Raw genomic sequence first — 11,417 nt, forward strand, 5'->3', positions numbered from 1 at the left:
AATCATTTTTAAAGGCTTAACAGCCATTAGCTGTCCAATGAAAGCTCCAGATAGGTTCACTTAATGATTCTCATGAAACCTATTGCAGTTTCAACTTAAGAGACAATGGCATGGGACTCCAAAAATTTAGTAAAAGCTCAAAATGAAAATCAAAATTTAATTTAAAATTACGAAAACTCAGAGTCAAAGCCAAAAAAACACGAGCAATTAATTGAGAATGAATTGTTTGTTCGTTGGGCTTCATTTGACTGTAAATCAGGTTTGTCATTGATGGAGATTAGATATGAAAATTAGATATGAAATTAGAGATGATGGAGAAGATGGAGATTAGATATGAAAATATGGCTAGTCAATAGGTTACCCCCCAAAAAAGAAAAAAAACAAAAAAATGAAATGATTTCTAAAGAAAAGCTCTGAAATGGAATTCAATTTTTTTCATAGTAAGCTTCCTTAAGAGACTATAATCATTCTTTTTTATCGCCTTTTGTCTCTTGGGAGCCTCAAATTGTTTTATTTTGAGGCCTGAAAAGTAATTTTGAATTAATATTTAAATAAAAAATAACTTAATTTGAAGAAAAATTACACTAAAATTGAACAATCAAACCAAATATCACGTGTTCACACAAAACTTCAATCCTCGATAACTCCTCGAAGAAACGAAATTCGAAAATATCTTTTTAGTTTCGAATTCTACGCTGAACTAGCTTTTTAATGATACCACTCACATTTCTCTATAATGAATATATCGATCGGCCAAAGTCTCCATATTTTCTCATCAATTTATTTTCTGTTGAAAACTCTGCGTTTACATCATTTCTCTTAGCGTTGCAATATATCACCTAAGGTTCCTCAGGAATTTTGATATCGGTTTACTGCATTAACTCAATGCAACCCACATTTTGGCCTCAACTTATGAAAAACTCCTTGAGTGGGGATGGCATTTACTGACCAGAATTACACAGTGGAGTTTTGCAGTTAAAGAGAAAAAATTTTTTCATGGGTTGTGCAAAAAGTGTTTTCATGTTCATTTTGGGTCAAGCATAGTCTTTTCATAGGCATTTGGGTCGAGCATGATTTTTTCATAGGTCGAGAAAAAATTATTTCATAGGGCTGCTTTTTGCAAGATTCAATTTTGTTTGCTTTTCTACATTTTGGGTCAGGAACGGGGCAAGACTAAACATAACACTTGAGTTTTTTTTTCAATTCTGAAGACATTTGTCAATTCTCATTTATCGTAGCTGGACTATTTTTCTACATTACTCTATTGCATAAAATTACTTCGTTTAATTGCACTTGTCTTTCTTCCGATTGGGCCATGATCAAGATGTGCCGTTTTTGAGTTGTTTTCCCTTCCAAAACTGCGAATTATCATTTTTGTTTAAAATAAAACAAGGCGGCTCGGTAATGTGCAATGGCACATAAGGTTCCGACCCCGCCCATCCACAATTTTGTGGATGGGCGACCAAATGAGGAACAGATAGAAAAACCCAAAAATTATTTTTGCGAATCCCAAAAAAGCCCAAGTCTTTTTCAAAAAATTCCGTATGAACGATAAGATAACCTCCAAAACAAATAACTCAGTGGAGTAAAAATTGATGCATTAGATTGCTGTAATATGTCAATATTAAGAGAGCGAGTCAAAACGAACAGCAAAATCAAACAACAACAACAACAAACATTAATTATATCAAAAAATTTATGTCCCTCTTAAAAACTAAATTTAATAACAAAGTCAACATACCGTCAGATAAACCTGAAACTAAACAAAAATAACTTAAAAATCACCACAAAACATATGCGACCAGTCCATAGAGAGGTTGGGTAATAATTATACAAAAAAGAACAAAAACAGAAAAGTAAAAAAAATTAACTTTTTTTTTGAAACAATTAACTTCAAAGTAATAAATACCATTAGGAATAAATTAATATTACCACAAATTTGCGATTACCACTGCTTCTATAGAAGGGCATTAGGACCTGACCTTATTCATTTTTTAGAGCGGCTAAAAAGAACAACAAAGAACAAACAAAATTTAAATTGAAACTTGCCAGAAAACGCTGTCAAAACCGTCAAGCCAAATTTTGGCACTCAAAATATATTTGATTGCGCCTTCTTCAAACAGTTATAATGTAGTACGTGGCCTTTCATTAGTAAGACTAGGTAACAAGTAGACAAAAAAGCGGAGTGCTAAAGTATGTAATACTTTTAATTTTTTTTTCGAAACAAAATTACATTCAATGTCATGAAAGGCATTAATTACAAAAAGAACTATTTAAATATCGTCGTTTTTTCATGAAAAAGAAACCCTCGAGACCTGTAATTATCCAGAATATTTCTTGCATCTACAAAAAGAACGTCAAATATGACAAAAATCAAATTAATTTAATTTTTTTTTCTGAAAAAGCGGTGTCGAAGCCAGTAAGGTCATAACAAAATCTTTAAAAAAAAGATTTTTGGACACTAATCCCTTTTATTCCCTTGACACCCATAATGTCATATTTGACCTGTAATCAACTAACGAGATTAGGTAACAAAAAGAAACATAAAAAGAACAAAATTGCGAAGTTAAAAAATTATTTTTTAATTTTGGAAAACGATGGGTTTGAAAGTCATAAAAGCCATCAGCTATCTGCTAATATCAGAACATCGGTTTTTCTATTCTTCCATGAAAAGCCAATGAAAGCTATCACTAAACAGGAAATTTCATACGACCGAAACGACAAAGTATAAATGACAGTTAAGACAAAATTAAAAAATTCAATTGATTTCTTCAAGAAAGAGGCGTCGAGGCCATTAAAACGATGATTTATATCTTTCAAGATTTTAATATGTTCAATTGTGTTTTAATTTGAATGCTAATAAGGTGACATGAGAACTGTCAATAATGTGATAATGTGACAAAATTAGAAAACATGAAAAACTGGCAAATATCAAAACAAACAAAAATCTAAAATCTTGTAGTATCAAAGCCAGAAAACAATAATTTCAGGCTTAAAACTGCAACCGAGAATAAATGTTAACTCAGTAGAAAGAAGAAGCAGTCTTTTTTTGCTGACACTAAGCTGGAAGTTGAACAAATTAAGAAAAAAATAGAGGAAAAGTTAATTAAGCCATTATTTATTGAAAAGTCAATTATTTTTTAAAAAAACCACCATAAACTTTCAATTAAAAAACTAAATGAATTAGCCTGGAGCTGTTTCGCAAGCGAATTGGTTGGACCTATCACTCCTGAGCTTTGATTTGATATGTTCTGTTCTTTATTATTAAAAAAAAGTCTTTTTTTAAAAAAAAAAGACCGACTGATTACAACCCGATTTTTTTTTGGATTGTAACAGTCCAAGAATGGCCCAAAACTACCCCTGTTAATACTTATTGTCCGTTAAGAACAATTGATTTTTCAAATGTTGTAGATATAGATAATTTCTGAGTTGAAACTCAAAATAAATTTTGCATTTTTGATAATCAACGAGTAAAGTTAGCAAAAAACGGCAAAGTTTTAACTACAAGGCACTCTCTGCGGACTCTGAAGTAGAAATAGCCCCCCTCTGAGTCTACAAAGATTGTATGAGTGTTGTTTGGGGGTGTACTGTAGGCAAATTTAATCAAAGTGGACTAAAGTAGCTTATTTCGTGCTGTTGTTGATGAAAAAGGCTAAATTTTGAAATGTTTATCCAGATTTTTTGACCAAAAAATTAAATCAAAACAATCAAAAATGCTTGTTCGTCTTCAAAAATGAAATCAACGACACTATTCTTAAAAATTATAACAAATTTTAGCAAAATTGACGAAAATTTAGGCAAAAATTCCGGAAAATGTGAATAAAAACAACGTGAATTCACTCTTCTTTTCTCAGAAGTTTAAGCCTCGATAACTCCCTGTAGAAAACGAAAATTAAAAAAATCTTTTTAATTCCATATTCTACGCTGAACGAGCTTTCTAATGATACCAGTCTCAACTCTCTACGATGAATATATCGAGCGGCGAAAATTCACTGAACAAAAAAAAAAAAAACCCAGTTGAGTATATAGTTCCTCCCCCCTCAAGAGGGTCGGAACAACAATCGAGCTTTTTTATTAGTTGGTGGTTCTTCAGAATGGCAAAAATTGACAGAACATACATGCTGACTACCTTATAACCAAAATTGAGCAATAAAAATGCGTGTCCCATTTTCCAGGCAAAAATTCTGACTCCTGAAAAAATTTTACTCGACTCCTGATTTGGCATTAGCCCAGGGACCCAATTTTTGTATTACATTATTTTGAGTGCTGCAAAAGTCGAAAGAAACATTTAGATCAAGCTAAAGTCCAACGTCGTTAATTTAAATCGAGCAAAAGTCCAGCATGGCAATTTGGGTCAAGATAAAGTTCAGTTTGATAAATATGGGTCGCCAGCAAAAGTAGCACAACAATTTGTGTCGAGCTGTTCGCTTAAGTCGATCTAATGTCTTATCATATGCTATTTGGGCCGAGCACGATTTTCCATACGTTTTTTTGGGTCGAGTTTGGTTTTTTCATGTCTGGAGGTCTAAATCTGGAAAGTTTTAAGATTAACAGAAAATCAAATCATTCAACCGATTTTTGGCGGGACGAATATGTACTTGACGGTTACTTAAAGAGTTTTCAATTTGCAGAGTTCTGCGAAAGATTCTAGAAAACACGATGTTCTCCGACCTCAAATCAGTGGTGCTATGCCCAATTTCAACCGAAATCAACGAATTTGTGGAGGTTCTTGCCTACTACTTCCCTCGGAATAAGAACGAGGAGCTGCTTGCCTTCTACCTCCCCCGGATGAATTACAACGAGTGGGGCGAGTTAATAAAAGAGACTAAAAATGTCAAAGTTGTCACCAGACCCGGCAGGTTGGATGACTTCAACTCGATGGTGTACGAGGTGGCCAAGTCTGATCAAGATAGCGAGAATGCGTTGAAAGAGTTCACATCTGTTGCTGGTTGTTCAAGTAGTTTGAAGGAAAAGAAAAGCTCAAAACGGTAAGAGTTCATGCTCTCAAATAGAACAGTTCTGTTTTCATGCTTTTCTTTTGACATTATAAAGCACATGCTAGGTCTCTGTAAACGATTTATTGAAATCAAGATTTTGGATTTCCCTCATTTAGGCCTATTATGCTCATTAATAGTATTTTCCCCAAACGTAACTTTATATCTAAAAGCACCTTTTTTCTCCAGTCACTTTCTCTTTTTCCTTTTTTCTCAGGGCATTGCAGAAGAAACTTAGCCTTTTTGATTTTATTAACTTTGCTGAACTTGACCTTTAAAAACATCAATTCCGATCACCATTAACGGAGTATTTGAAGAAAATGATGAAAAGATTATCAAGAGCTCGACCAAGAGAATTGATCATTTTACGTCAAAAGGCAAGGAATCCACTAAAAGGTTGATTGACTCTAAAAGTTTGATATCAGCCATATATTAAAAGGCTCACGAGAAAATGAATAGATCTTCGAAAAAACGTCTTAAATTTTCTCATGTCTTTAGGAAAAATGAGGAAATTTTTCTCGAATATTATCACAACCTTGAGTCCCTATATTTTCACACTAATTCAGTTCAATTGGTGTTCTTTTTCATTTTCATTCGTATCAGTCAAAAATTGAAATTTATCTCATACGTTTTTTACTTATGTTCTGTAATTAATGTTATACTTTTAACAACTGAAAATTGTTTGGAAGAAAATTATAACCTTAAGTCCTTAAGACCGACATGAACCTCGTATGATTTTTTTCTCCTCAATTCTATTCAGACCTAATCGAAACTGCTTATTTGAAAGCTTTTATTTTTCACTTTCTTTTGTTTTTCTGTTTTTACCTATTGGATTTCAATTTGCTGAAAAAAAGTTTGTAATCATAAGTCCTTGAAACAGTCGAGAGCCTTGTCCGATTTTTTGTGTGAAGAATTCCTTTAACTTATTCACACCTAATTAATTAAAAAATTTTCATTATTGCACAATTGCGCAGGTCTGTTGTGTCGGGAAAATAGTTTTAATTACTATTATTAAACTTTTGCGTGGGATAAGCATCGTTTTTTGTGGAATTTGTGTCAATCTAATTGAAGTTCCATGTTATAGGGGTGCTAGTCTGTAATGTATCAACCAGACGTATTATCAGCAGAAAACGTTCATTAATTGCACGAAATTCAAACAAATTTCGATATAATTTCTCGCATTGTGCACGTCTTATTTTTATCTATGAGAACAATCTATTTTGTTGATTATCACGTGCTTAAAAAAGAAAACCCACGTTTGAGCTTGTCGTCAAATCAGTTGGCGACGTCACCATACAAAATGTTGAAAAGTGAAAATACAAAGTTGCGGCCATCAAGGGCTTGAGAACACGCATCCCTTATACCAAACCTTTTTAGTTGCCAGAAGGCTTGCTTTTATAACAACAGGAGGACAACACTGCATTCAGTTTCTACAGATACGCACATTGAATTACTTTCCAGGCTTTTACACTTTTTCCTACTATTTAGCTAAAATTACGTGTAATACCTGTAATGCATATTATATTTATTCTCCTTGTTTTCACCCGTAGCTGTCAGATTCTCTCAGCTAAAATGGTTTTCGCTTCCCTTTTTACGTCAATGTATTACTGTAATCTTTTACAAAATTAAGCAGAAATTTTTCAAAAAATGTTTTGTAGAGGGATGGATTTGGGAAAAGATGCAGTGTCGTACAAGAATGTCAGACTGTTTTACGTTTTCGCCTTACCACGTCTAATTTTTTTTGTAATTATCATATTTACTTCTCTTTCCGTTGAGGAATCAGATTATAATACGTGAATTGGTGTATGTTTTTATTCTAGTTTCATTCTGTTCAGTGTTACAGAGGAAGAAAACTTTTGTTAAAATAACTATTCCAACAAGTTGTTGTTTTTGGATAATAATCAAAATTGTCAAATTTTTTGTTGTAATTGATATCGATTTCTACAAAAAAATAACGATCACTTTCCTGTTGGCTATTTGTCACTTAAATCCACAGTTTTGTGGCTCTTAAGTAACCAGTCAACGGTCAAGATATTTCAGTTACCAATATTAACACTTTTTGAGAGCAATGAAGAAAGGATTTTTGTAACTGATCTTCTTTCTTTCTCTTTTGTTGATTTCGCCCTATTTTTTTACATTATCAACTTGATAACTTCCTGCCATTAATGCTTTTACATGGCTCCATTCTTATTTCGGATAAACTACAAAACCGTTTTAGTATCTGAATTTTGATTTTTTAATATTGTTCTCAAATGAGGGCTGATATCATTTAAAACGCAATTACAACAATTGAGGTCAACCAATTATATTATCAGAGCCTTTACGAGACTTTAAAAGAGTACATGGATGGCAAGGGATTCATATTTACCGGTTTTTATATATCTCTTGAAAAAATTTGGAGCCATTATTGTAATCGTGCGTGTCTTTTTTATGCTTGTCAAGTTTTTGCTTGGCCGTTTTAACAAAAGCCGGGAGCACATTTGCTAGGTTGCATACAAGGATCATAGACATACTTTCTAGTACGATCTTTGCATGGAACTATGGAAATCATATTTGATTCCTGAATTCTCAATTTAATTCTCACCAGCCTTCAAAATACCGTTTATATAGTAATATGAGATTCAGGAAATCATGTATGATTCTTGAATTAAAAATGTTTATGAGTATTATTTGCTTACTGGATATCATAGAAGTCTTGTTTGACCTTATATGATTGCAGGGCAAAAATTTTACAGTTTTTTAGTGGAGGCGTATACTCTATATGCGTTTTTTTTATAGATTATTGTTAATATCAGTTGCAAAAAGGCGCCCATACCCCGTTTAATAATTTTTTGTATGCTCCGTTTATGATTACGGGAAATCACACAAATCATAAATGACCTTTATGATTACCTGGGAATCCCATAAGACCTTGTATGAAATCAAAGAAAGTTTTATGACGAGCAACCCGGGAAGTCCTTTTTATGCAAATTTTTGTCTTATAGATTTATGACTGAAAGATTAAAATACCAACTTTAAGCAACTAAACCTGTTGGCAGTTTACCACTAGAAGTCAACTGAAAAGTTTACTGAAACCGGTTTTCATTTTATTTCAAATCTTACCAGTGACTTAAATAAGCTTTTACAAAATTCGAAGCTGCTTAGTAAACATTGGCCTCCCTTTGTTTAAACACGCTAAAAAGTAATCGAGCCCCGGTCAGTCGAAATAAACGATGTCCTTGACTTTGACTCGACAATAAACGATGTTCACGATTTTAGGCTCTAATTGTGGTAGTTATTCATTATATATTGTTTTCTTAATTAGAATTTTAAAAGCGTAGGTGAGGTCGCACACTATGTTTGTTTAGAATAAGGGAACGAACCCGAGTCACAAAGAATTTTTTGGACAGACACAAATTTGTTCAGGAAAAAATATCTCATTTCATCTCAAAAAATATCTCATTCAGGAAAAAAGTCTCATTTCACTACTGATTCAGAGCTATGATCATGTCACTTTTTACACTTGGCAGTCTAAATCCAAGTCTTGGCTGAGACTTGGCAAGTCTATATTCAAATTTGATTTAAGACTTGTCAATTTGAAATCCAAGTCTAATTTAAGCCTGATCGAAGTCCGAAATAGTCGAAAATAGGTCCAAAAAGCGCCAAAATTAGCCGAAAAATAGTCAAAAATAGGTCCGAAAAACGCCAAAACTAGCGAAAATAGGCTTGACCTTATTGGTGTAAATGAGGTCAATATTTATCCCCTTCCTGCGAACCATTGAGTCTTTTCATAAAGTCCAATTTCATATAGCTCCAATTTAGGTTCGAGAGCAGTTTGTATGACATCAGTCGGTTTAGTTGCTATCTCGGCACCAACTTATCTACGTCGTTTTTCCTATATATATTTTTTCCGTTTCTCCCACATGACCAATATTCATTATAAATTTTATTTCCATTTTCTGCAGTGAATCAACAAGGTGTGTGCGACCCTACCAACGCCTGCTCATTGATGCAAAGAGACACAGTTACTCTGGACATTTGAAACAGTTCCTGCATGTGTGTGGACCCAACCAATTCGGTGAACAAACTGTGGTTGTGATTGGACCGCATTTACCCTTTGGAGATGCGGATCTGATGAACGAAGCATTTCTCAGTTTCATTGACGTCATGGATCACATTGTAAACGGCAAATATATTGCGATATTTTTCTGCGCTCAGAAAAAGTCCGGACTTACAATTGAAAGTATCCGGGACATGTATCAAAGTTTGGACGAAAAGTATTCACGCAATTTGGTCAACTTGTTCATAGTTTATTGCAAAGTGGTTGACCGCATTTGGACATGGGCAATGACTACAATGCACGGGTTTAGTGGGATCAAAGACAAGATGAAATTTGTGCCCAGTTTGTACAATTTGAAGCAACTTACTGATTTAGACAGTTTACCTGTGTTGCCAACTGTTATATATGAGCTAGAGACTCTTGCTCGGACGAAAAAAGCCACTACTCCTTAATAAAACATGATTATGCTCAAAAAACATAACAGTTGAATTTATACTTTTAGTTTTCTAAATATAATCAATATTAATTTAGTTTCAATGGGTTTTTAAAACTTCCTCAATTGGAAGACGCAGAAAAATGAGCAGTGCGGCTCATAGAATTTTTGATTATTTCAACTAACATCATTGTAATTCATATAATTAAAGGCAACCAAAAACTGTTTATATGTGCCGATAAACGTACTTTTTAATATTTTAGATGTCAATGTCTCCGCTGAAATCTCTTAGAACGCAAAAAATATATAGAAATAGTTTTTAACAGAAAATAATTTTTGTTTCAAACATTCACTCTTAATTACAAAACAATTTTGGGGTGTACGATTGTGATGCATGATCTCTCGGTACTAGAGTGGAGAAAACGTTACATGCTAAGTGACAAAAAATGAAAAAGATAAATTCTTTACTAAATCTTAGCGGATGGTTTTGATGACAGATGTTGCCTGATGAATTTTACCTGATAGAACTTTACTATCCTCGGCAAACGCTAAACAGGCCTTCTAAGTGGCAGACGACTACAGGGCAATACCTTAAGAACGGTGACATGGTTTCGGTAATAGAGAAACCAACCATAGGTGTTACTACCGTACAGCTCGGATTGTAGAACTGCTTCACGGCCTCTATAGCGTTGCACGCTCCGCGGTATTGTGTACTCATACCAGGTCACTGGTTCGTCCATTAGTTAAGCTAATACCCATTTTCCCAACACTTTCGCGCCCAGAGGATGATATTGAGTCAATATACGATGATTATCTAATCTGTATGTTTATCCAACCAGTAATTGAAGTTTTCTAAGTTTTGAAAATACGCAAAAAACGCGTCCTAATATACGTAGAAGCTTCAGGAAAGTTTTTTAAACATAATTTTTAGTAAATTCAACCACGATATGTACCAATTAAGGTGGCCTTTGCTTTAAATTTTTTGTTTTTTTACACATCAGCCGACCAAATAGGAATCGATTTTCAAGTCAGAAACATCGGACAGAAACCGGTAACAAAGGCATCGAAAAAAATTGCCGTCTAAATTACTTGTTACTTTGTCCATAACAAGATCAATAAATTGCCTTATTGCATAGTTGCGTGATTTTCTACAGTATGAACTGCTTTTTGCAAAAAATTTCACCTTTTAAACACATAGTTTTTGCCTTCTACTTTCGTCAATTTGGTCGAAATGATCTGAAAGCGTCGACTCCATCAACATATGTCTGCCAATTTAAATGAGTTGAACACTTTTGTATTGTACCATTTCTGTCTCTTTCCAGATACATCTCTCAATTGCAATTTGCTTTCAGACTCCCGGCGCAGTTAGCGGGATTTTGCTCTAGATTTCGGTTATTCGATTTTTATATCATCAATAACCTTTTGATAGTAATGCCCGTTTTGCTGCTTTTTCGTTTCTCGTCTTGAAACAATTGATGAGGCAGTTGTGTTCGCGCCCTTCAAAAAGTCTAAAGAACCACAAAAGAGCAGGCAATGAACTTTAAAACTGAAAATTAACTGAATTAGAGAAACTTCAAAAAAGACAAAAACTGAAAGTTGGGACCAAAAATCTATACACCCCCCGGATTTTGGAAAAGGAAATTCTGAGTGCTTAATGTTTTTAGCGCTTGAGAGGCTCTAAGCTAACCCAACTAACATTTCCGCATCAAACCCACAAGTGTGGCTATTAACACGTTATATGGTGCAAAAGTGCCTTTTTTCATATTTTATCCGGTTTTTGCCAAAATTCGTTATACATTATTTATATAACCCTTAGTTGTTTATTCATGATCAAATGCCATATATTTGAGACCTTTACTGCTTCAAAGGCATCATATCATCCCTGCTTATGTCAGCAAAATAAAATAATCAAATGCAATCAAATAATGCAACAACATGACGTTTGGTATGT

General features: G+C 33.7%; 1 protein-coding gene across 1 annotated transcript in view; it reads left to right on the forward strand.

Annotated features, from left to right (window-relative positions):
* LOC142342762 (protein GDAP2 homolog) overlaps positions 1-9,574 on the forward strand; it is a 35,778-nt gene extending 26,204 nt beyond the window's left edge. The window contains exons 4-5 of the mRNA XM_075394305.1: positions 4,632-4,988; positions 8,939-9,574. Coding sequence (XP_075250420.1) covers positions 4,632-4,988; positions 8,939-9,485 — 904 coding nt within the window. The 3' untranslated portion in view covers positions 9,486-9,574. The remainder of the gene's footprint in view (positions 1-4,631; positions 4,989-8,938) is intronic.
* Positions 9,575-11,417: the final 1,843 nt, after the last annotated feature.

Source organism: Convolutriloba macropyga, chromosome 7 (genome assembly GCF_964194025.1).
Source record: "Convolutriloba macropyga chromosome 7, txConMacr16.3, whole genome shotgun sequence".
Classification (NCBI taxonomy): Eukaryota; Metazoa; Xenacoelomorpha; order Acoela; family Convolutidae; genus Convolutriloba; species Convolutriloba macropyga.